The following is a 27830-nucleotide window of genomic DNA, read 5'->3' on the forward strand; positions in this document are numbered from 1 at the left end:
CTTTAAATAGATGTATGGTTGCATCCATTAATAGCAAAACGTGTTTGTTTTAACAGATAGTGTTAGTTTCCGTTTTTCATTATTTTATATCCATTTGTTTTTTTCTTCCTACTATCCACTGAAATAACGGATGGTCTAACCAAAGATGTAAAAACGGATAGTAATGGATACCATTGCAATGGTATGATATGAATGAGACAAAACGTATCCATTATTCATCCGTCATGAAATAAATAACTGACACCCTTATATTAGCTAAAAATTGTTTTACTTACAGCCACAAAATCACCTTTTTATCTTATATTACCTGACATCAGATGGGGGCATATCCTGCTCATCCGGCCCCTCCCTTCTATTCCTCCGCGAGTCTGTTCTCAGCATGCCATGTGACCAGGGTAACATCATCACAGGTCCTTTAGCCTCTTAACAATAGCCGTACTGTACTGTATGTGACCACATGACGTCACAGCTGCCGCCATGGACTTCTCCCCTCCATCCTCCATGGAGGCTGCTGTGATTTCATGTAATCACCTACATGGTGCACAGTTTGCTATTGTTAGGCTAAAGGACCTACGTGGATGTTACTCTGGTCACATGACATGAATGTAACACAGGGCATTGTGTAAAAAAAATTTGACACAATATTTCCCATCTGTACATAGAGCTTTATATGTCTGTAGTTGAATATTTGCAGACGGTCTCCAAGTACAAGGAGGCGGAGCAATGATTTGAAGAGACACACAGCGCTGTCAGTCAGAATAATGGGGCGTGGTTCACTGCCAACCTGAGAGAGGAGTCACAGATACCAGACATGAGTCAGAAGAGCTAATTTGCATATCTGAAAAATGTCTGTAATTAAGGTACAGTGCCCCACTGGCAGCTAATTTTAGGTGATATGGGGAGGACTTGTAACCCTTTATCAGCAGGCATTGTTAGTCAGGGGGGGGGTCGAAATATGGTGACAGATCCTCTTTAATCTGAAGTAAATGTTGTGCAGATTATATTCCGTCTAAATTAGAGTTGTTTACACACCATATGCGATGAGGGCATAAGGAGAGAGGCGCCATCCTTTATGAGGACTAGTCTGTATTATCACAGCTACCAGTCGTAGTAACAGAGCAGCGTGACAGCCGCACGTCCACTTATTGGCACATAACGTGGCTGTCAATCACCGGGATGACGTCATCGGCCTCCGGCCGCTCCATACATCCGGGCTCCTCAGAAAAGAATGGGCGGGAAAAAAAAGAGGCTGATGACGTAGCCGGGAGCGCTCACAGCGCGGCAGCTCGGTCCCGCGGCGCGTGCAGGTGTCGGTGACAGAGAGGGGGGTGTTACGAGCTCAGTCCCAGGCTGACTCTGCCCGGCCGCCCGGCTCTCTCCCCTCAGTGACATCTCATTCATAGACCCTCCCACCCTCCTCTTTTTGTCCGTATCCGTGTGACCGGCGCACCGGCCCGTGGTGTCCCCCGTGGGGGTTGGGGGGAAGGGGAATGACGAGACCGTCTGTTCGGGGCCGAAAGACGCTGCTGCTCGTCGCCTCCATTACCGCCTGAGAGGCGGCCGCCTCTCCTGTGCAGTCTCCAGCGCTTCTCGTTCTCCTCCGGCAGGTGAGTGTTATTTCCTAGTGCGCCACACTTGCAGGGACATGCGGGGGAGGGCGGCTGCACGATGCGGGTGAGGCCCGGGCTGCTGCCTGTGTTTGCCGCTCAGCTGGGCCTAAGCCTTGCAGCAGTGGGCGGATTGTGATCGGGATCTGCTCGAAAATCCCACTGCGCAACCAGCGGCAGCGCGGCCTGGAGGGTGCGAGTCACCCGGCCTGCTGCTGCCGCTCACCGCCGTGCCAGGGCCGGGGCATTTCTGGCCAACGCACCCCCCTCCTCCTCCCCCTCCAGCTACTCCCACCCTCTTCCTCCACCCCCGTCACCCCCTTATCTGTGGAGAGGTGTTGTTCCAGTGGCCCCTCCATACCACACATTAAACGCCGATACTGGGCAATCGCTCAACTGGCAATCCCCTGCTGCAATGGTCTGACCATAGTCACCTGCTGCATTCCACCTGACAGCTTGTTGCAGTCACTTGTATTGACAGGCGAGGTGACAGTGCTGACTGTAGGTGACATAGCTGGGCGGTGAACATGCCTCTCATAGTGTACCATACAGGGGGGGGGGGGGGGGGGTTTACAATTCTGCTCCATTCATTGATCGGACTATAAACTAAGGCAGTTCTGTAGAATACAAGTCTCTGGCCTGCATTGATCAATGTATTTTCACCTGTTCTGTACTATCTTAGGGCGGTTACTCGCCAGCAAGAAACCTGCATACATCGGAGGAATATCCTGGACTGAACTAACATCCTAAGTTCAGTCCAGTGATATGAGGATTGATTTGAACACGTTAGTGTGCAGTGTATAATCTGATATGCTTCGCATTAATTAACCATTAGCACCAGGATATCGACACACTTTATACTGAATATCTACTTTTTAAAATGCAACAATTTTAGATCTTATTCTAGAAGACAAATCAGAAGACAGTAAATGTATTTAACTATCTTAAAGATACCGCACATTATCGACTGGTAAGTCCCTCTGCTGTTCCAGTACCACATAGATGATGTAACCTCCACAACATGTGGACGGTCGCTGACCTTACGCTATAAAACTAAGGTCGCTGAGGGCTGAAGTGGTGGCACTAGAATAACAGGGTAATTTCAGGTAACTGTTGCACATGTTTTCACCTCATGAATATTGATTGACTGTGGAAACTCCCATCCTCACCCCCCCCCCAAATTTAACCAAAGGAAAATTCACAATAAATGTTGTCATTGGCTACTGAAGTGTGTGTATGAGAGTATAGTAAATATCTTCATTTCCTGCTCTGGACTTCCATCTATTAGGCTGAGAGAAATGCTGGATTAGTACATGGTGACTTATTTACTTCAATATACTCAACTGTGTTTACCCAGTTGCCGCTGGTTGGGGGCTCACTGGCCACACTCATGGTGATCTGTTAGTTGTCAGTGGGTCTGTAACAGGAAAAAAAAGGGGGGTTGTGCATAGTGTACAGTATGTATATCCATTAACCTTTTGTACCTGTATTTATAGGTTTGGGAACTGTATAAATGGCAACTATCTTATAGATTTTATCAGACCCCACCGGAATTTGACCTCATAAACCAATACTACTATGCTGTAGCAGCTGAACACCTTCAGATTACGTTTCTTTCATGACCCAATATGGAGACCTCACCTAGAAAACGAGTTGTAAATTGGTTGTATAAAGTCAAAAAGCCAGAGAGTTTAGCACTGAAGTCAAGCTCTTCCCACCCGGAGTGCTGCCTCTGCTGTTACTGGCATCATGTGCAAGATTTCTGTTGAGCCTTTTTAATGATGTTCCTGGGCATAGGACTGTCATTTACAGCAGCAGAGGTGTTCTGAGGCAGGGAGAGCCTGACTGCTGTACTAAACTTCCCGCATCCTTGACCTAATGTAGCCATTTATCATCTCATTTCAAAGCTGATTTTCTGGAAGATGTTAAGCTTCTTGATAACATACTGGTAGTAGATTAATAGGTCAATTTCTGCTGACAGGTTCCCTTTAAAAAGACTTAAGACTTCAGTTACAAACAGCTGGACCGCTCTGCCTACTTTGACTTCTGGTGAATTTCTCTGGATATTGGAAACTTGCAGTACTTAAAGGAAACCTGCCACTTGAAGTGGCAGGTATAAGAGGGAACTACCGAGCACCAGCTCAGGGTGAGCTGGTGCCGAAGCTTATTTTTGTTAGTGTTTTAAACTGCAGTATCGCGGTTTAAAACACTTTTTAAACTTTATGGCCGGAGCTGCTTCGGTGCACGGTGGTACGCGCTCGGCGCACCATGCGCGCGACCGTGCACGCGACTACATAGGAAGTGAAGGAGAGCCGTGCGCACGGTCGCGCGCATGGTGCGCCGAGCGCGTACCTCCCTGCGCCGAAGTAGCTTCGGCCATAAAGTTTAAAAAGCGTTTTAAACCGCGATACTGCAGTTTAAAACACTAACAAAAATAAGCTCTGGCACCAACTCGCCCTGAGCTGGTGCTCGGTAGTTCCCTCTTATACCTGCCACTTCAACTCGGCGCACCGCACTTGGGCACGGCGCACCATGCGCGTGCCCGTGCGTGCCCCGGATTCTAAAGTGCTGGAGAGCTGGTGACGTCACCGAGCTCTCTGGCACACGCGCGCCTGCACAACTTTGCACGGCCTGTTTCCCCGTGCTAAGTTGCACAGGCGCGCGTGTGCCAGAGAGCTCGGTGACATCACCGGCTCTCCAGCACTTTAGAATCCGGCGCGCGCATGGTGCGCGTGCCCAAGTGCGGTGCGCCGAGTTATGTTAATATAACTTATAATTCTGCGATAGGGGCTTTGTTCCCCTAACAAAAATATGCTCTGGCACCAGCTCACCCTGAGCTGGTGCCATGTATATGTGTATAAACCTACCACTATTAAGTGGTAGGTTTTCTTTAAGGCACCTTTTGCAATCATATGTGTAGTCCCTGACACAACATTACTGCAAGCGATTTTGTGTTCGTGGGTGGTAGGGGGTGCAGCTCTGCCGATCATCCTGGGGCTAAATTGAATTATAGGAGCTTCGTCCATGGAGAGCTCCAGGGGGGTTTGTTTTTTGCTGGACTTTTTTTTTTTTTTTTTTTATAATCATTACCTTTTTTGTTCTGTTGATGGCTGATGCAACTTCAATAGGCAACCTTATCATTGTCTGAAAACTGAACAATTCGTTTGATTGATCAGTTTCCAATGATGACTGTTTTGTTTTTAACTTTGCGTCTCCTATAGGTAGATGGTCAAGTTTACCCCAGAAAATGTCTAAATGTTGTGCATTGGCAATTTCCCTTTTTCCCTGTGAGTTTATACATTTTGTAATTCAAGTGTATAGAAACTGTCTAAAAGCACCGAATGTGCTTATGGTTAACATTTTTAAAATGAGTCAAGCACTTTCTGTCCAAAAATGTATACCTTTACCAAAAGGTTAACTACAATGGGGGAAATCTATCAATATGTTGCGCATTAGACCAGTTCAAAGTTAAACTAGAGCACTCTTCTGATGCATTGCATTTACCTGTGCTGATGCTGGATGATAAATCTGGCGCAGTAGTAGACTGGAGAGTCATACTTTGTATGTGTTATCAGTTGGTCTAGCTTGCTGCACCACTATAATTTATTATTGGCACCTTATTTTTGCCAAAAGCCAGGGCTCATTTTATGAGAAAATGGTCTAAACACATTAACGACTTGCCTGTGCGGACACACTGGGTGTTTGTTGCATTATGTAACAAACGCCCACTGGGAACACCAGCAATCAGAGCTAGCATTGATCGCAGGTGTCAACCAGTTAAATACCCAATGGGAATGTGGTCGCTGCCATCTTTGGGGTATCATTGCTCCATTTTACGTCTTTGGGGAGCAATGATCCGATTTCATGACAACCTGGAGTCTGTACGATGTTCCAGGCCGTTGGCTCATTGTAACAGATCATGGGTAAATCCATAATTTACCACACAGCTGTATTGCATTAAATAGTAGGATTGATCATACCCCTCTGGGATAAAGGTTCCTAGGGGGGGTCTGCATTACAGCAAAAACATTTTAATCTATCAAAATTTAAAGGAAACTTACCACTTGAAGTAGCAGGTATAAGGGGGAACTACCGAGCACCAGCTGGGGGGGGGGGGGGTGCCGGAGCTTAGTTTTGTTAGTGTTTTAAACCACAGTATCGCGGTTTAAAACACTTTTTAAACTTTATGGCCGAAGCTGCTTCGGCGCAGGGAGGTACGCGCTCGGCGCACCATGCGCGCGACCGTGCCCGCGGATCTCATTTACTTCCTATGTAGCCGCGGGCACGGTCGCGCGCATGGTGCGCCGAGCGCGTACCTCCCTGCACCGAAGCAGCTTCAGCCATAAAGTTTAAAAGGTGTTTTAAACCGCGATGCTGCAGTTTAAAACACTAACAAAAATAAGCTCCGGCACCAGCTCACCCTCAGCTGGTGCTCGGTAGTTCCCTCTTATACCTGCCACTTCAAGTGGTAGGTTTCCTTTAAAACCTGTTCTTCTTGGAAGTGAACCCCACAACTGAAAATAGCACCCAAATGCCTGAATAGCCACTTTTTCCCCCACTTTCATGATAACATTTTGACAAGCTATTTTTGTTGCATATGGATAGAGCATCCAGTGGGTTACAAAAGTATTATTTTAACATAACCACTGTTATATTTTAGGTGTAATTTTCTTCATGATTGTTTTCATGAATCGGGCTCTGCCCTGCTCTGAAGTGTGAACAATTTTTTTTAATTAGTGTGCTTTTGTTCACACTAAGCGCTAACACTCCCCTTTAGGTGCACATTTTTTTGGTGTTGTCTGACAGAGGAGCTGTGACGCAAAACTGGCACTTTATAAATACAGGTGCAAGCAGTTTACACATTCATTTCAGTGCAAAGTCAGACAGAAAATTGGCGCAAACGCATTAATTGATGTGGGCCAGAGTGTTTAGGGTTAAAGTTACATTTTGATCTCTTAAGGCCAGAACACCACCTTCTTCTTTTTGCAAACTGCTAATGGGATGACTTATAGCTTGCTATCAAAAATTCTTCTTGCCACTCCCATAAAAAGCAATAATTTGGGGGGGGGGGGGTACACAACTAATAGGTGTCCTGTATACATATTCTCTTACCGGAGTTGTGAATCTCTGCAGGTACTCCAGAGTGATCCAGGGCCTCTTGGTTGCATATATAACAGAAGCCTGCTATAAATGGACACTTATGGAAGCTTTTTATGGGTAAACATGCAATAAATAGCATAATAAAGGGAATGCTGGTATAGTGCTATTTGTTTAGTAGGATAAAAACTAGTGACAGCTTCCTTTAAAGCTCTTGTGAGATTTCTCCACTTATCCTTTAAAACGATGCTCTCATGTGGACAGACCTCTGATTTCAGACCTCCATGTTTCGCTTGTGTGATTTGGGAACGTACACAGTGTCCGATTTCTCTGACTATTGGTACCCAAAGCGATCTAATGAACATATTTTATCCTGTATGCAGTCCCAGCCACACAGGGGAAGTAGTGTAAATGTCCGAGTATGTCGATGGTATTACTGAGTATCAGAGGACAATATTGAAAGGGGTATAACCGTGGGAATTAAAGAGAACCCGTCATGCAAAATAACCCCCTAAACTAAATATATTTTCATAAACTGCCATTAGAGAGCATTGCCTTTATCCCTTTATTGTCCCTCTACATGCCTGTAAACCTAAGCAATGAGGTCCTAAAGCTGTATGCAAATGACCTGTGAAATGTCCAATGAAGCATTAGCATATTCAAGCTGTCCACCTTATTCATGAGTGGGAGGCACAGCCACACCCCCAGTGCATGACTGACAGCCCGTATAATGATGTGAGGCTGTATAATAATGTGCTTGCTGGTGGCCACACCCCCTGCAGCCTGTGTGTGTGTGTTTAGGAGAGATACAGCAGCTCCAGGCAGCCATGTTATAGCAGAACATGTCAGGTACATGTGTAGCTGATGTCTGTGTCTCTCACCGGTATATTAGGAGGATGCAGCATGTCAGCAGATGCAGCACACACACCAGCAATGCTTTACTATACATTACACACAGACATGAGCAGGGGGAGGAAAGGGGAGGGGTAACAGGGGTGACATCACTGCCTCGGACCATGTGACCAGCCTCATTTACATGATAAAAAATAGATGATTTTACAATGAATAATGTATGAAATAACTAGATAAAGGCTGGGATGGGATCCTTGTGAGCTGCTCCAACAGGTAGTAGTGACAAGACTAGTGACACAGACCTGATGACAGGTGTCCTTTAAGCATAACAAAATTTGTGGGATCTTAATGGACAACAAGAAGAAAGGAGGTATAATAGAGGTGGCTATAAGGGTACATTCACATTGGCCCAGGCGAGCACACATCGGCATGCTGGAGAGGAGAAGCGAACAGTGCTGCTCACCCCTCCCAATAGGAAATGGTGCCGCTTGGACGTTCTTACTACTGTAGTTAGAGCATGTTATCTTTTTTTGCGGCAACGACATGGTACGGTGAGCACGCGCCCGGCGCCATAGGCTTCAATACATCCACACATGGCCTCTCATCATGTCAGCCTCAGATTATAGAGAGGGGAAAGCAACTGGCGTAACTACACTTCCCAGCCAATCCAGGAACAGATAATAGAGCATTTAGAGAGATGCTATCAAGGGGTCTTGTATACAGCACAACAGCTCAGACCTGATGACTTATGCCAAGTGCTAAATTATCCATATTTCCCCCTACTGGATTCTGCTAGGCTACCTAGGAAGTGATGGCGAACCTTTTTAGAGATCGAGTCCCCAAAATTAAATCCAAATCACACTAGCTTTTCCCAAAGTGTCCACGCCTTCTCACTCTTCGGATAGGACCAGGCAGCGCAGGATGGGTTACTTTAAAATAGCAGGACACTGCCTGAGACAGCAGGAAGATGCCATGTCTTGCAAACCATAGTTTTGCCACCACTAACTTAGTCCATTAGCAGTGGTAGATGCTTTACTGATTTTGAAGGAGATATTAGTCTATGACGCTTGTAGAGGCTGATTTACTCCCCTAAAAAAAACCCACCATGCATATAAATACCCTTGGTGGTTTTCTGCCGGGTGGGAGCTAGGGCTGCCGGCGCTTGCTGTGCAGGATCGCAGCCCCCGCCCGCCAATACCCACAATATAGTGCCGCCCCCTCCTCTCCTGCTGAGCCATCCTGCGGCTCCAATGGAAAGTCATGTGACCGGAGCTCAGGTCACATGACGTTCTACATCGGCCGCAGGCTGGAGCAGTGACTAGCTCTGCCCATCCCCATGGCTGTGTGCGATCGTGCACACAGAGCCATAAACAGGATTGAGCTGTCTATGTGACTTTGTCGGAGGAATAACAGCAGCCCCTGGAGAGCCTACAGGGAAGGTGCTATATGCATCCTCTGCTGGTCTCTGTATACAGATCACTAATAACAATGATCCAATGAACTGTTACCACTAGATAACTGTTATCTGTCAACCATATATAAGATTAGCGAGGGCGCCTGGGGCCTGGGCCGCTGTGTGGAGGGAGCCTGGGGCCAAAACTGGCTGTACAATTAATTTTCTTGTATAAACAGACGTCTATAATAATGTTTATTTATGTAGCGCCATCATATTCACACATAAGACATTACAAACAGTCATATGGATCATTAGTCTATTAACACTTATCTGACTAGAAGTTATATATTTGTATTACTGAAAATTTTATACTCCTCCTTGACTGAAATTATTCCTCAAAAATGGTGAAAGAAGTATTATTACCCTTCCAGAAAAATGTTAGTACAACCTCTGGTTGATAAAAATTCAGAGTAAGATTATGGGCCTTTTTTTTTTTTTTTTTTTTTTTTTTGATGGTATCAAAATTTGACCCTAAAAATCTTGTATTAAAATAAAAAAGAAATTGTATATGCAAAACATTTCTTGCCAGTTTTACAGCAGTGAGAACATCATATGAGTACGCACCCCCCCCCCCCCCAAAAAAAAAGTGACAATGTTCCCGCCTTTTATATCATGCAGCAAAAGATGGCTGTAGGTTGTCACTTCTAGAAACTAACAGCAGCATTGTGGCAGGAGTGACTAATGCCTGACACCTGAGTTATATTCGTTAGGTTGTGGTTCCCAGTGATTAAGCTGCTTTCTCACGTGGGTGCACAATGATGATCCTGCTGTCAACCACAAGCTATAATAGTCTCAACTGGAGCTGGGAAATACAGAGCTCATGAATCCATGATACACCGAAAGCCAGACGCAAATGATCATTCCAACTACATCTTCATAATCCTCATGTGCTAAACATTTTTTGTTAAACATGGACATCAATTTGGGGTTTTATCAAAGAAATTACAGCTCAAGCTTTTTTTGTGACAGTTTTTGTGTGATGCATATGTGTCATGCGTATTTGATGTGGTGGGTTTCTTATGTGGCACATATGTCGTATATATCAACATGATATTCCATGCTATTTTGAAATATATATATTTTGCATAAACTCTTTAAATGTATCAACTCTATTAACACTATATACATGAACTTTGTGATAATATTGCAGATGTTGATGTTTACAAAATGTTAACTCTGCAGGCCACCTACAGATATTTAACTTTTTTCTTCCTAATTTGTTTCCTTTTACAGAATTAAATAAAATTAGACGACAATGGGGGCGTTTTTAGACAAGCCAAAGATGGAAAAGCATAATGCCCAAGGTCATGGTAATGGATTGCGCTATGGGCTAAGTAGCATGCAAGGTTGGAGGGTTGAAATGGAAGATGCGCATACAGCTGTGATTGGTTTGCCAAACGGACTTGACGGCTGGTCTTTCTTTGCTGTATACGATGGTCATGCTGGTTCCCAGGTTGCCAAATACTGCTGTGAGCATTTGCTTGATCACATTACAAGCAACCAAGACTTCAAAGGGACTGATGGACAGCTGTCTGTGGAAAGTGTAAAAAGTGGGATCAGAACAGGTTTTCTTCAAATTGATGAACACATGAGAGTAATTTCTGAGAAGAAACATGGTGCTGATAGAAGTGGGTCAACGGCAGTGGGTGTTATGATCTCGCCACATCACATTTATTTTATCAACTGTGGAGACTCCAGAGGCTTACTTTGTAGAAGCAAGAAAGTTCATTTCTTTACACAGGATCACAAACCAAGTAATCCCCTTGAAAAGGAGCGTATACAGAATGCTGGTGGTTCTGTAATGATTCAACGTGTAAATGGCTCTCTTGCAGTTTCAAGGGCTCTAGGTGACTTTGACTACAAATGTGTCCATGGAAAAGGCCCAACAGAGCAGCTTGTGTCCCCAGAGCCAGAAGTTTATGAAATTGAGCGATCAGAAGAAGATGACCAGTTCATAATTCTTGCATGTGATGGCATATGGGATGTCATGGGAAATGAAGAGTTGTGCGATTTTGTAAGATCCAGACTTGAAGTTACTGATGACCTTGAAAAAGTATGCAATGAAATAGTTGACACCTGCTTGTACAAGGTATTGTATGTCATTGTATGTAATGTTGACAGTCATAGTAATGGAATAGCGTGTGTTTATATGGGTGTGCATAAGGGTTTCTATAAAGCACAATTAGATTGTTTGATCTCTATTTGTAAATTGTTTACCGATGCTACCACATTGGCATGTGTAATATGCATAAGTTGCACTTCTATTGAGTTTTGTCTCCATTGTGACTTCATTTTGTCTCTGTGTCTGCAAAAAAAAAAGCAGGTTTAAAATGGGAAGGAAAACATAACGCCTGTTTTCCCAGCCTCAGTAGGAAAAAGAGGACCTGTTTTTTTTTTTTTTTTTTTTTTTTTTTTTTGCGGACCCTTAGACTTCTATTGCCTTCTATAGACAATGGATCCGTGAAAAAAGCCAATGTGTAAACCCCCACAGAAAACAATGACTCAGTAAGGCATACGTGAAAATCACTGAACCACAGATTTGAAAAACCAATGCCAATCTGAAGGAGCCCTAATACATATATGCCAGAACATTGCATGCTGGAAAAACCCTGTCATTATAATGCAACGTTTGGGTACCGTTATTCTAAACAACTTATTTACATGTGTATACCCTCACAAACCTGCAGTGTCTTTCACTTGCCTAACCCAGCAGAGAATAAAAGAATCATCAGCTATATGTTCAGTACCATAACTAACTATAATACATTGTGTAAGCTTGAGTAGTCAAACCCCACTGACCAGACACTTGTCACCTATTCTGTGGATGGGCATTAAGTGGCAGTGATTAGAAAATTCACTTTGACATACATGTTAAGGTTAAATGAACACTTTGAGCCCCCTTTATACATGCTGGGTGTTGGCTGCATATATAAATGAAGTAGGATTTTGGAGGGGGGACTAGATGTGACTGACAGCTTCCCTTTTAAAGGGTTTAAGTTGAAGTATCCAGATATACATTGATAAATGTAGCAAAGTACGGTTGCGTCTTCTGATTTTCCTTTGAGCTGCACAATGGTTATGTGTTCTACTCTGCTGGTACTCCTTAAAAGGACTGCTCATTGAGTGATGGCATAGCACAGTGCTATTACATTGCAATATTAGCTGGGAAAACTTCTTAAGAAAATAAAACTGATTCATCAAATGGATGACAGCTTATTTTGATTCCATACAAGAAAAGATGACATATTTGTTTAAAATAATTTAGCATTAAGACTAGTTTGACATCTTCCAGTTTTTAAAACTGATGTGATGAGTAAAAACAAAGGCCATTTGTTTTATTTTGCTTATTTAGCTTGTGTTCACATGTAGCAGAATTGTATAAAAAAAAAATCTAGATTTGTAAGCATTAACTGCTCATTAACACATGTGATATCCGTGTGAAGTCGTATTGTATCCGCATTTTTTTTACACCCATAAGCCATTCTTTCTATTCACATCCGCAAAATAAACCTGATGGGTTTCTAATGTACTTTTTGCCCTTCCCAGTTCCCAACATTTGAGAAAAAACAGCCTGCATGTGGATATCACCCGGGTGCTGCCCGCATGACAAAAACTGTGAAAAAGGAAATGTGTGAATTTTGCAACATATATATTCTGTTCCATGTGGACAAATCATTGAAGGGAAAATTTACTCAACTGAAATATTAGTGCTTCACCACAGCATATGAATGGCATAGTGACTTTTATTTACAAGCCGGTGATGGGCTGCCTTTTAACCAAAGTAATCTTCAAGCATATACATTTTCATATGTAAAAGCCCTTACCCTGTAACAGGGTAATATAAAGGTAGCACTCTGTGTGCGCTATATAAATAAAGGAATTATTATTATTATTATTATTAACCCCTTAAGGACGGAGGGTTTTTCGGCTCATTTCTCGCTCTCCACTTTCAAAAATCCATAACTTTTTTCATTTTTCCGTGTACAGACCTGTGTGAGGGCTTATTTTGTTCGTAACTAATTTTACTTTCCCGTAATGTTATTTATTTTAACATGCCGTGTACTGCGAAGCTGAAAAAAATTCCAAATGTGGAAAAATTGAAAAAAAACCGCACGTGCGTCACATTCTTTTTACGACTTTCACTCTTCGCTCCAAATAACATGCCAAATTTATATAGGTTTTATTGTGTTTTAATACATTTTCAAAAATTAAACGAATGTGTACAAAAAAGGAAAAACATTTTTTGCCATCTTCTGACGCTAATAACTTTTTCATACTTTGGCGCACGGAGCTGTGTGAGGTGTCATTTTTTGCGAAATGAGGCGACATTTTCATTGCTACCATTTTGAGGTCTGTGAGACATTTTGATCCTTTTTTATTTCATTTTTTATGTTATGTAAAAAGGTGTAAAAGTCGCATTTCAGACATTTGGGCGCCATTTCCCGCCTCGGAGGTCACCGCCGGACGTAACCGGTTTTATATTTTGATATATCGGGCATTTTGGGACGCGGCGATACCTAATATGTTTGTGATTTTTACTGTTTATTATGTTTTATATCAGTTCTAGGGAAAGGGGGTGATTAGAATTTTTAATATTTTATTAGTATTTTTTAAACTTTTTTTTTTTCTTTTTTTTTTTTCACTATCTTTTAGACCATCTAGGGTACACTAACCCTAGATGATCAGATCGCTGCTACCATATACTGCAATACTTCTGTATTGCAATATATGGCATTTTTGCAGCACATTCATTACAATGAGCCACTGGCTCATTGTAACGAATCTGCAGCTGCCAGATAGCCTCGTGTCAAAAGAAGACACGAGGCTACCATGGCAACCGATCGCCACCGCCTCCGATGACGTTCGGGGGCGTGGTGATCGAAAAAAAGATGGCGGCGCCCGCGCGCCACCGTCATTTTAATGCCGCCGGCGACTTTGCCGGCGGCAACGGGGGGGTTAATAGCCACGATCGGTGCTAGCACCGACCGCGGTTATTAGCGGTGGGGGTTTTATGCATTATGCAAAAACCCCCACCTTTGTATGAAGAGGACTCAGCCCGTGAGCCCTCTTCATACATCCCTTATACCTCTGCGCCGTAGAGCGTTAAGGGGTTAAAGGTACTTGTGCAGATGTTTAAACATGAAAGCTGAGCTCTGATTTGGTTTCCAGGGGCAACCTAAGACACCACTGTTAAATCTCTCCCTAGTAAGTGTCCCGGGTTCATCATTCTAGATTTTGATGTTGGATTTCCTTTGTGTTCTCATGGAATGGGCATGGTTACAGAATAGAGCTCACCGCCTGATGCACCGGAAGTGCACAGGACATGGATATTGCAGGAAGTCCTGCTGACACTGGTTCACGTGACCTACGGCACCAAAGGACAGAATGGAAAGTTTACCAGGGTAGCTACAATATGGGTGAAGCGTTTCGGTTAAATGTACTTTGTAAACTTTAAGTGAAGTAGGTGGTGCCAATATTTTCGGATAAGATTTTACAAAGCTTTATTTTTTTATGTTGTCTAAACTTTTCTAACATCTGTTAATTTCTCCCTCTAGGGAAGCCGGGACAACATGAGTGTCATACTGATCTGTTTTCCAAGCGCTCCAAAAGTATCACCTGAGGCAGTGAAAAGAGAAGCAGAATTGGACAAGTACCTGGAAAGCAGAGTAGAAGGTGGATCATTTAACCAAAATAAGTAACCTAATGAATAGTTTTTGTTAAACATACCTTCAAGTGCCATGTAAATGTGGCAGTCTTAGATCACTGCAGTCTATATGATGTGAGCTGTCTCAACTGACAATTTTTTCTACATTTTTGAAAATTCTAATATTTCCTAGAAAAGTATATAATTTTTCATGACCACTGAAGACTAAATGCCAGGGAGGTTCCAAATAGTTGTTTGTATGGTAAACAAAAGTATCACAGCTTACTATTCTGATTTATATATCAATAGTGTTTGTGATATAACTTCATATGTTCTAGTATGTAATTTCTTGCAAATATATTGTTTAAATTTTTTTTAAGGTTAAAATTGCCATTGTTTTTGAGTAATTAAAAACAGCATTGTTATATTGAGCACTACAGAACATTTTGTAATGTTGACATTTTAAGGAACACTTTTTTTCTAATTGCAATGCTAAGGATCTACTATTAGCAATAGGTCTACTTTTGCGTTCTAGACCTGAGATATCCAACTAGCACTTTGTCAGACTCAGATTGTCTTCATGCTACCTGCTGTTAACATTTTATGTGCGGAACCACCACATGCATCAGATTGTCCGTCTGATTTCACTCAATTTTGTTAGATCTGATGATGGTCTCCGTATCAATGTCTCAGCTACATATCAATATACAGTTTAGCATATACCTATTAATATTGGGTTGCTGATAAACAGAACAGCTATTCCTTAAAATCCCACTCATACATATGAACGCTCATCTACACGTTCTTGCAACTTGTGTTGCTTGAGAACAGCAGTTTTGGACATTATGAAATATAACCTGCTTCACATTTTCACACTGTTGTATGTTCAACACCAGAAATATTTGATTGACTGGTCCTGCCAAAGTTAAAAGGTTTAGCTTGCCTAAGACCTAGTCATGTCAGTGAGTAATTTTGTTCTATTATAGTTTTTACAATAATTTTGCACTCATCCTTTCACTATGTTCTCTGTGCAACCGTTTTCTGGGCAAAAATGCTCAATGACATGTCCCATAAGGGTAGTTAAATCAATTAATCAAGCAGATAAACAAAATCAATACAAAAATGGTACTGTTGTAAAGCGCAACACGTCCTGCAAAAAACAAGTTTTCATCCAGCTATATACCGTATATACTCGAGTATAAGGGGACAAAAAATGTGCTGAAAACCTTCAATTCGGCTTATACTCGAGTCATGAGAAAAAACAAACACTGTATTCATCTTCGCGTCCCACCCTCTCCCAGCAGGTCCTATTCTATAGCGCTAGGCTCCGGCATCGGCGCCGTGTCCCCGCACTGTCCGTTGCAGGGCTCGTGATGTTGGCCGCTCGGCACACACAATGATGTCAGCGAGCGGCTGATGTCACAATCCCTGCGACAGGCTACGGGGGGACATGGAGCCGATGCCGGAGCATAGCAGTATAGAAGAGGATCTTCCTGGGGGTTGGGCGGGGGGGGGGGTGAAGGAGAGTACAGTATTGTTTTTTTTTTTTCCCTAAAGGAATTATATTGCTCTCGGGCTGGGCAGGCTGTATAATACAGGGGGCTAGCTATATACTGAGAGGCTGTGACAAATGCATTTCCCACCCCCTGCTTATATCCGAGTCAATAGGTTTTTCCAGTTTTTTGTGTTAAAATTAGGGGTCTCTGCTTATACATGGGTCGGCTTATACTCAAATACATACGGTATACGAAAAATTAAGTTATGCTGCTTGTAAGATGGTGGTTAAAATGTAATGGTGAGTAAAATGTAAGCAAAAATATAGAAATTTGGTATTTCGTACACTGTACTGACCTGTTGAATACGCTTAGCATATTACTTGGGGTATAAAGTAAAAAATCAGTAACCACGTTGTTGTTTTTTTGTACAACTCTTCCCACTAAAAAGTTAATAGATTTTCAGCAATGGAGCATAGCCACCCCATAAATGGCACCACTGAAACATGTATCTGATCCAGCAAATAATAAGCCCTAGCTTGGCAACATTAACTGAAAAACAAATATTTACCATTCAATTCTATAAGGCAAAACTGGTTAATGCATGGCCATCCTTCACTTCTGTGCCTCACTGTATTCCCCTACAACAAGTACCGTCCACATGTGGGATGTCTCCATACTTGGGAGAAATTGCATAACAAATTTTAAGATGGATTTTCTCTAATTTTAGTGCTTAAATGAACGTATTACTGACTGTCACAATCAAAGCCATTCTAAATTTCGCCTCCATTTTGATTTTTCACTATGAAGATCTCAAGGGGTTAACAGTATTTCTATAAGCTGTTTCTGATTGAGGGGTGCAGATTTGAAAATGGAGATAGATAGATATCTATCTATCTGTCATTGGCTTTCTACTTTTATTATAAATTTAAAATGTTATTTAAAACAGTAATGATCCCCAAAAATGTCAATTCTGAAATCTCCTTGAAAACGCGAAAACCGATGTTCGATTTGGAAGCCTCATGACATCAAAATAAGTTATCCAGACATTTAAAAAATTATGATCATGTAAAGCAGACATATGGGAAATGTTATTCAGCAACTAATTTGGATGGTGGAACTACCTGCCTGAAAACGAAAGATAATTTTGAAAATGACAATTTTTAAAAAAATCATTTTTTTTACAAACAAATACAAAACTTAAGTGCAACAAGTGACAAACTATTTTTTTTTAAATCTTTCATAAGCAAGTGTTCAAAATGTATTACCATATAAAGGTATGCAGGTCAGAATACAAAAATTGGGGCTGAGCCTAAAGCTATAAACTTGATACATCCTGAAGGGGTTAAAAGCCTTTTCCTATGACAGTGATGGCGAACCTTTTAGCGACTAAGTGCCCAAACTGCAACCCCAAACCCTCATTTATCGCGAGGTGCCAACCAAAAATTAAAGCAATAACTTATTGCTGCCTGTTCTTCAACAATGTTCAATCATCCTGCCCTCCTGAGGACAGCAACACAGTAGAAAGGAGGGAAAATTTTCATCATTGTAGCTTTTTTCCAGTGTCCCTCTGTACAAAGAGAATCATGGGGCCAGCAGGAGGTCCTCCATAGATAATTAGGCCCTGTCTACTCATTCTCCCTCTTCCTACAATCCCAAGTAAGTCACTTTAAAATATGACTGAAAGCAGCATCTTTGCTTCCAAAAAATGCTTGGAACTGCAGGAAGATTCTTTGAGTCCTGTCTGGTGTGCTGGGGCGATGGCCCGGGTGCCTAAAGAAAGGGCTCGGAGTGCCGCCTCTGGCACCCGTGCCATAGGTTCGCCACCACTGTCCTATGAAGTTTATTTAAGAATGGTTATTGTGAGCCCATTGACAAAGTTATAATGGACTGTAATGGTAGCTCTTTATAGAAGTTTTGGGGGTAAACAACCAGGTTCTGAAACGGTGTCCAAAAACTGCACCGTTTTTGTTTTTTAAATTCAAGGTATTTTACAGTATTTTATTTTCAGTGCCATCTTTTAGCGAAAAAATAGTTCTGTCCTTTCTCTGTGCCAGACACTGGATTTCTGTGCAGGATTTCACTAATGGGCATACTATATAACAGTGAGGCATTTTCCCAAAAATTGTGTGAAAACAAAAAAAAACAAAACTTACCATTAGCAGTGTACTGCTGGAAGGTACCAGTAGAGTACCTAAAACTGATTAATAGAAGAGACTCTGGCATCAACGTATTGTAATGGTTTTATTGAGCAAAAGCAATTTAAGCGCGTTGACATGCGAGTATAGCCAAGAGAGTAGGGAAAGGAAAAAAAGTCAAAATTGTAATTTGAGGTTAATTTTTTTTTAAAAAAATTTTTGCTTATTTTTTTAAGCACCTGAAGTACTTTTGGTACTTTGTGGATTTAAAAGCCTACATTTCACGACCCAATATAATGCAATAAAAGTTCTCATTTCATTCAAGTAGAATGAATCTCTCAACGAAAACTTTATACAATTAAAACACCAGCTTTTAAAGGTGTTTTCCCACAAAGACAGGTTAGGCTCTATACACGGAGTGATCCATGAGAGTAATGGAGTAGACGGCCGCTCATGACCGATTTGCTCTATTAATCTCTATGGAGCTGACGGAAATTGACGAGTTAGGCGATCTCTGTCAGCTCCATAGAAATTAATGGAGCAGAACAGTCATGTGTGTCCGTCTGCTCCATTACTCTCATGGAGCGATGAGGGGTTGGTCAGACTCCTTGTTTTCGCAATCTGCGTGGGTCTTAGCACTGAGACACCCATTGATCAGCATGTTAGGCCCTATCTGCCTAACTTGTCTTTGTGGGAAGGCCCCTTTAAAAGCTGGTGTTTTAATCGTATAAAGTTTTTGTTGAGAGATTCAGTGCACTCACCCTCTGACTAAATGATGGGATAGGGCATTGTCATGTAAATTATAATATACCTGAAAATGGTCATTATTCTTTTTTCCCTTCCTATCCAACAACTCTGGCAGCAGCTCTTTTCTTTTTATATTGGGGATATTGTACATAACTAATGGAACAACTAGGAGGGACCACTACAGTCTGCATGGAGTTACTGTGACAACATCACCCCAGAACAGATACCTTCATAACCCAGACTACAATCTGCACACAGATTACTGCTGCACTACCATTTTAGGCTCTGATAAAGAGAACAATACTTATAACAATATATGCTGAATATATAGGAATTAAACTGCACACTAAGCTTATGTAAAAAGCTCTTCTACATTAATGTGGGAAACTGAACTGACAATAGAAATCATTTATAGCAGTGGTGGCGAACCTATGGCCAGTTCAGCAGACATGACTCAAAGAATTCACCTGCAGGCACAAACAATGTAGATGGTGCTCTCCGCATTATTTTAAATCAACACATCCTTGGCTTCTTCGGACTGTAAAAAAGAGTAAGAAGGTACGGACGGGTGGTTTAACGATAGAGGTCGTTCTTCTATTGGATTCGTGGTAGAACAGAGAGCAATAAGTTGCTTAAATTTCCGTGTTGGCACTGTGCAATAAGTGGCATTTAGTTGTTATTTGGACACTTGGCCTCAAAGGTTTGCCATCACTGATTTATAGGTTTTCCTACTCCCAGTAAGTGGTGTCCTGCTTCAAATGACAACAAACTTTTTAACATTCTGTCTTGGTGTTGTACACCTTAACATAACTTTCCAACCTGTCACATGGCGTAAGAAACCCCCTTTAAGTGAGGACACACTGGGCAGGTTTGCTGTGAATTATTGTTGCCCAATTTCTTTTTATTGTCACACTGAGTTGTATGATGAGGATTTTGTATAAAATGTATTGAATATCGAATTAACAGGTGCAAGTCAGAGTCAGTGTCTTTATCACAGACCACAAAGTACTAAGCACATTGCCGTACCATTGCACAAAGTCATTGTTGTCATTTAAGGTGGTGGCAATGTGTGTTTTGTCTTTAGTGTGTGTGATGTACAACAAAATGGCAGTTTTTTACGCACTATGCTATCTTGGTGGTTAAATTACGTTAGAGAAAATTTGGCTGCCCCCACTAACCTGAACTGCATTCATTACTGGGCATGGTTTCATAGATTCTGGTGTAGTGGAAATTTTCTATCTAGCCCCCACTCTTCCTTTTGGATTTTTGGATCTTCACTGTAAAACGGTAGAAATCCAAATTCAGAGGGTGGGGAGGTGAGGGTCAAGAGATCTGTCTCATATTGAAGTTGCATGTTTGACCTCCTACACAAAGCCATAATGTATTGAGCAGTGAAACAATGTTTTATGCTTGTACAAGTTTATTCTAAAAAAAATAATTGTGACCATACAAAGTTGGTTATTAGTCTTCAAGATCTGTGTAACCATAGATTTGTGTGTTGTCAACCGTTGCAGCAGTGTGATAATGCTTTTATATTTCAGGATTGTATCTGGATTACTTGCACTGTGGTCTCATGACTGATTACAGCACAGTCCTTCCAATCTGCTTTGAGCCGCTGCTGTAGCAGGCTTCTGGTTATATATTACAGCAGAGGGGAGGGGCTGTTGGGCAGTTTAAATGCCGAGTTCAAAAAACACAACCGTGTTAGATTTCCGCCAGTGCTCAAAGACTAGCTACAATCCTAGTATATAAGCATATTTTTCACAATCCTACATGTACACAAAGGTATGGTTACACAGATCTCAATGGTTGCTACACTTTTTGTAGCTTTGAATGATCATAACTTCTCTTAAGCATGCAAAGAGTTCATTCATTTCAATGTATTTTTTTCTGTTCTCTGGTCCAAGACTTGTCTGTATACTACTCTCTCCTCCAGAGCTCACCAGAGACATTTTACTATTATAAGAACTCTGAACTATTAATTTACCAAAATATTCTAAATGAAATCATTTCAAACAAAGTTGGGCTAAATAGCTAAAGTGACAAATAAAATTTTACTTATCTGTGTGCAGCCAGTGGCTTCTTAGGACATATGTGTGAATTTGTAGTCAAATCTACACAAGTGTATACATACAAATACTGTGATGGAAGCAGCTAAAAACTGGCCTCCCCCTTTAAAGGAAACCTATCACAAGGAATCTACTATCCGAAGTAGATCTTGTGGTAGATTCCGCCCTAATCTGTAATAATTCTGGAACCTAACTTGTTACAAAACCTGATTTTAGTAATACAGGCAGTCCCCAGGTTACGTACAAGATAGGGTCCGAATTTGAATTTATATGCAAGTTGAAACTGTATATTTTATAATTGTAGATCCAGACCAAAAAAATTTTGGCCCCTGTGACAATTGGAGTTTAAACATTTTTTGCTGTAATGGGACCAAGGACTATCAATATAGCTTCATTACAGACACTTTACAGCTGATTAATGCAATCTGGGACTATAGTAAAGCATTCAGAAAGCTTCACCAAAGGTCAGAGGGGTCCGTCTGTAACTATGGGTTGTCTGTAAGTCGGGTGTCCTTAAGTAGGGGACTGCCTGTACGTAAATTAACTGCAGAAGCTACTGGGGTGTCTACTAGCCTGGTCATACACTGGGAGCTAGTACACGCCCCAGTAGCCTCTGTAGTTAATTTTGCTAAAATAAAGTTTTTAGTTGGGTTAGGGTCTAGGGTTATTAAATTACATATTAGGGTAGATGCAGGCAAAAGGTATCTACCATCATATCTACTTCTGATAGTAGATTCCTGTCTTTAATCAGACATTATTTTTCTACTTGTGTTCTCTGCTGCCAAAAAGTACAGTACGGGGAGCATGTATTACTCCTATTGCCTCTGTTTTTTTTATGCAACTTTTTAGGTGCAGTGTACCAAAGTTTGTTGCCTCAAGGCTTTAGTGCAGTGTGCTGTATTTATCTTTGTACCCCAGATGTTTGTGCAACTTTTGGGCTTGGAATTGTCCCATTCTTGCGCCTAATAGGTCGCAAAACAGAGCATGCTAGACCCAGACTTACTTTTGGTAAACTACTATTTGGGACTAAAAAGTTGCTCGCTACAAAGAGTCCCAAAAGTGAGAGTAAACGGGCAACTCATCACATGTCACAAAGGGAAAAACTTAAGATGCATGGCAATGATTAAGTAGGCCAACTTGAAACCGTGGCAGCAGGAAAACTGATACATGTGCCATAATGAGTATATTCTCTTAGAGTGCTATTAAAAATTCTATTCGTTGTCTTTATTTAAAGCACATGAAGCACTTTTAACTAGATGTGGGCTTTGTATGCCATAAACCTTCCCATGAAATGTTTTCCAGATATGATCCACAGGAGAGCAAGTCTATGAAGTCAGAAGTGGTAGAAGTGGTTACCATGTAATGGGCAGTATACCTCTGTTATTTCATCAGTTTTCTGCAAGCTGACAGGTGGAGACTAGAGATATATAATGGAAGATTTAGACCTGTTCTTGGAGTTCGATCCCCAACAGTAAAGGGTCATATGTGATTGGAGGGCAAACTCCTCCCCCTTCCCCCAAACAACATCAGGTTACCTTGTAGATGAACTACTAGATTTAGTTGCTAACTGACAAGGTGGAGTTGAGGAAGAATATTTGTAGAAGTGCTGCTCTTTGGCTAATAATCTTGTCACCTGTATCATGCAGTATGTATCTAGAGTTGCTTCCTAATCTCAATCGTGTACTGCTGTATGTAATCCAGGATGTTGTTTAGAGATCATACTTTATTTATTTTTGTATATTTAATATTCGAAAGTAGAACCTTGTAGAATCAATTTTAGATGTTTAACTTTACACAATAAAATAATTTGGCAAAACAAATCTGATATCTTCGCATTTTATTCACAACCAAACATTGTGTAAACTTTTTTTCCCCCTTTTATGAGCATTGGTGTGTGAATGATCTGGGAAAAAGACGACATTGACCTTATCTTGTGGTGTATGTGTAGAATATTCAGAGAATATGTATCTTTAGCTTGAAATGTTTGTTCATTGGCTTTCAATATGATACTCAGACAGCACCTTGCATTCCTTTGCATGATTGAAATGCTAGCTGTACTTTACGCTCCTTCCATTTGAATAGCACTTACAAAACAAGTACTTCTAATTCCTAGACATCATAAAGAAGCAGGGTGAAGAAGGTGTACCAGACTTAGTCCATGTGATGCGTACATTAGCCACTGAGACCATCCCTAACCTCCCACCTGGAGGGGAATTGGCAAGCAAGTGAGTTACCCTGAGCATTTTGTGTCTGTTCAATTTATGTGTAGGAATATCTATGCCACATTTAAAAATAAAAAAAATAAGTTTTTGCTGACTTATCCTCATTTTACATTTTAAATAATAACCATATCTTCTTAAAGGGACCTCTCTGCTTGAATGTGTGTATATATAGCGCTGGCGGAGGCAATTACAAAGCGGAGTTGATGAAACTTCATCACTTGATCACTGCCACATTTCAGTGTTTGCCTCATCGCCAGAGGTTCGCTTGCTAACCCGTCCTTCTTTGAGAACAGGTTGTCTGTTTGTTTTTATGGGGACACACATTTCTGAGCTAGTTAATCATTTCACAATTAACTTTCCATGGATTGTACAGACCCATGGACTGTTTTAAGTAAAAATCTTTACCAAAGGGCAGTAGTAAACTTATTTTTTATAAATTGTGGCATATATCTGTGTAGCATGATCAGTTTTGTGTTGTGCAAACTGCATTGTGTCCCCTCCCCCACTTTATAGCTTGTTTGTGTGGTGGTTATGTTGTTTTTATTGTTAGTGAATTCTACACTGTGTGTCTTCTATGTATATTTTTTTTCCCCCCACATTTTACCTCCCCTCCCCTAAACCTAACCCTTTTTAACCCAGTTTTTTCCCCACAAATACTGCATAAATATAAACTGTTAATGCCATTGTTTCCCTCTTGACATGTTGGAGAACAAGCCTTTTTTTAAAAATGTATACATTTTTCTTTTTTATTTTATTTTCAAATAATAAAATAGTGAAGGGGATAATAATCACAATGCCCAATACTTCCCCTGGTTTCCACTAGGCTTCCTGTCAGTGATATATTGCTATACAGAATTAATTATGCAAGCCATCCAAGTACCACGATGGCTCAGTGGTTAGCATTTGTCTTGCAGCGCTGGGGACCTGGGTTCTAGTCTCAAGTCAACATCTGCAAAGAGTTTGTATGTTCTCTCCATGTTTGCATGGGTTTCCTCCCACTCCAAAACATACTGGTAGGTTGATTATATTGTGAAAGGAACTGATTTTGGTAAGCTCTGTGCAGCACTGCGTAATCTGTGAGCGCTATATTAATAATAATTATTATTATTATTCCTATAGTGGGGCTAAAATACAATAAAGTAATACACATATAAATAAAAGGAGAGCGTCCAGTTTTCCTATGCAAAATGAATTTGCAAGTGTAAAAAGGAAAAAATGCACATATTACACTTCACTGTGTCTGTAACAACCTGACCAAATAAACTCTACCATTTTTACCCGCTACGGTGAACCTCATCATACAAAAATCTGAACTAATGTTTAAGATCTTCCAATTCTTTATGTACATCCACCTCTACAAAAGTTATTTAAAAGGCAACCAAAAAGTTAAATGTAGAAAGATGAAGCGGTTTAAAAGAGAAACTTGTTACAAGCCTTTCCCACCATCCAGCAACTTTGTGACTGACATAAAAATGCATGAACTTAAATCTCTTCAAAGCAGAGGTTTGTGCACAAATAATGAAATAAAAATAAGTCAGTGAGCAGGTATATATAAATATAATATACACACAACCTCAACATGAATTTATACTCTGCTTGTTGACATCATGTGTGCATCAGCAGCGAGAAGCCCATGCCTGATGGGGCACACACTATGATGTTCGCGGCCAGCGTGTAGGGAGTGGTTGCTGTCAGAGCACAGGAAGAAAGAAGAGGACCTGGCTGGTGGGGGGGGGGGGGAGGTGAGTATTGAGTTAATTTATTTTATAAGGTTGGCTTTATACTTGGTGGAGGCTGTGGGCCAATCATTGCCCACTGAAGCTTATACGCGAGTCAATAGCTATTCCCAGTTTTTTGTGTTAAAATTAGGAGCCTCATCTTTTATTTGAGTATATACGGTAATAATGCACAAAGTAAAAAGCTATCATTCTGTCAGTCTTCTTTTTTTTTTTTTTTTTTTTTTTTACCATGTATACAAAAATAACTTTTTAAACACAACCACCTTCATGCAAAATGCTAATATTACATGGAAATTCAAAATTTCGACTAAAATGTGTATAAATCCTAAATGGTATTTTAACTCGCCAAATTTTTTGGCTGAAAATTACACCAAGCTTCACACAGATATTGTACACGAACGTACACATCGGTAACACACAAACTATATATCTGTAAACCAAGCCAATTAGATAACAAAGGTCACTTGCAATGGTGGACATATTACACCCATTAGCAGTGCAATAACTGCTCATTCTGCTGTTCTGAGGAATTTGAGTGAGGACACCATACCATAGGTATAAATAATGGAGGAATGGTGTGAAATAAAAACTTTATTCAGGAATGTGTTTTGTGTTGCATGCAACTTTTTTTGTGTAGCCACTTAAGGCACAGAGGATTGAATGCTCATAGTTTCCTCCACTACATAAAAAAAGATCACTCATGACAGTTAGGATGTGGTTAAAACCTTGCACATTAGTTCATGTTCTCCTATTTAAAATTTAGCTACAGATAGTCAATGTTGACCTTATCTATGAACTGAGTGAGGCTCTTCCATCTCCTTGCTACCTGCTGGCTAAAAAGCTGAAGGGCGGGGGGGGGGGGGGTAGGGTGACACATCAAAGAACTAACTTTGGGTCCCTGCCACACACAATGTCGTGTTTTTTTTTGTTTTGTTTTTTCCCCTCTGACAGAAAAGTCACCTTTTTTCTTATAAATCTTTGTTTTTTCGGATTGGGAAAAAAAAACTGGGATTCAAGGTGCCAGGGATCCAAAGTTGTGGCTTCTAGATGAATCTCGTACGTCCTCTGCCATATTGGTGCCTCCCTGTGAGGGCATATGAGATACGTCCTGGAGAGGGAAGAGGTAAAAAGTGATTTATTTTGCAAAGCTTGGGAAAAAGGAGCTTTGCATGCAACCAGTAAATTGCATAAAAAGGCCCAAAATAGGCTGTTCACTAAGTGGTAAAGGTGATGTATTGGAACCAGGAAAAACAAGCTTTGTACAAATTTAAGAGACTCCTTGGCCTGTAGCAAACTGTCATGGCCTTACTTGTGTTGCCAGTGTGGTACGAGTATATCGCTTGGTTGGACATTATGTAACAAATGTGGGAAATCTTCTCAATTTGTTACATAATGTCTGAATAATTATTGGTATGAATGGGTTTCCATAGTGGTTTTAATTAAAAAATAAATAAATTTTAGTCCTTGCCAAATTCTTATGTATTTATTGCAAATCTAATTCCAAATCAAAATATGTTATACTGATATATTTATTTTTATTCTGGATTGTGCTGACCATATAGTGGTGCATAGTACATTAAAGGGAACAAATCAAGATTGGAAATCAGCAGTGGTTGTCATATGTATTGTCCTTTTTGTGGTGCGATCCAAGTCTAACCTTTTAAGGAAAACCTTTATAACAGGCTGTGCTTTTGTGAATTGATTTGTGCAAATAAGCCATTCTGCTTTCCCTAAGCATTTGCATTATAATATAATTGTGTCTAATAACTTGCCTTGCAGACTGCTAGGCTCTTGACCCTAACCTTTGTGCTCCTGTACAGCTCCTCCCTCTTGCTCCTTCACAGAACTTACAGCTGTTAGCTGACATCAGTGGGGGAGGGGAGGAGCTGTACAGGAGCACAAAGGTGGGGGCTGATAGCTGAGAAGACTGCAGCACAGACAAGTCACTTTTTTTTTTTTTTTTTTTAATGCATCTAAACCAAAGCCCAACCCCTGGGATTACAAATATGATGCTGTTTGGGTGTAAGGTCAGTTATAACACACTTGTATTGTAATGTAAATACTTGGAGAAAGCAGAAAGGCAGACATGCAATGCAGTTGTAATGGGCTCTGCAGCCTGTCTTTAGTGAAAATTAAGTCCCCGGTGACAGGGGTTTTTTTTTTTTTTTTAGGGAACCTATTTCACCATATAAAGGCTATTTTATTTTCATTATTTTAAGGTGTATTTATTCTGCTCATATAGCAAATTTATGGAACTACTACTGTGAACTTGTAGCTTCCTGCATAAATTAGTTAAATGGCGCAAAGGCATTTTTATTGGCTAATGTAAATCAAAGCTAATTCATTATTTTTAGTAGAAAATCTACTAGTATTAAAGTATTAGTCTATTAAAAAGATGTAAGAATTTAACCTGTTTGTTGTATAGTGAATTGTCTTCCATACTGGTTAATAATACTCTGGTGTTTGCTAATTCTTACAATTTGATCTAGGCGGAGTGTGATTGAAGCAGTGTACAACAAACTGAACCCATATAGAAATGATGACACTGTAAGTATTCAATAAAAGTTTTTGAAGTTGTCCTGAAAAGTTATAATAAATGGTCCTATGCTAGAAAAAAATATAATTGCAGGGAGGAGTGTGTTGGCATTGGTTCCTCTAATAACGATACAGCAGTCTCCACAAAAGGGAGCTTGAGAACTCTGTAGGAGTTAACAATAAAATTAGTTTTCTTTTTTTCCTCTAGGACGTTGTTTATTTTGTATACAG

The 27830-nt window shown here is 40.8% G+C and overlaps 1 protein-coding gene across 1 annotated transcript in view; it reads left to right on the forward strand.

Annotated features, from left to right (window-relative positions):
* Positions 1–1221: 1221 nt before the first annotated feature.
* Positions 1222–27830, forward strand: part of PPM1A (protein phosphatase, Mg2+/Mn2+ dependent 1A) — a 30037-nt gene continuing 3428 nt past the window's right edge. Inside the window, exons 1-5 of the mRNA XM_072115803.1 lie at positions 1222–1607; positions 10246–11101; positions 14568–14685; positions 23217–23328; positions 27554–27611. Coding sequence (XP_071971904.1) covers positions 10268–11101; positions 14568–14685; positions 23217–23328; positions 27554–27611 — 1122 coding nt within the window. The 5' untranslated portion in view covers positions 1222–1607; positions 10246–10267. The remainder of the gene's footprint in view (positions 1608–10245; positions 11102–14567; positions 14686–23216; positions 23329–27553; positions 27612–27830) is intronic.

Source organism: Engystomops pustulosus, chromosome 7 (assembly GCF_040894005.1).
Source record: "Engystomops pustulosus chromosome 7, aEngPut4.maternal, whole genome shotgun sequence".
Classification (NCBI taxonomy): Eukaryota; Metazoa; Chordata; class Amphibia; order Anura; family Leptodactylidae; genus Engystomops; species Engystomops pustulosus.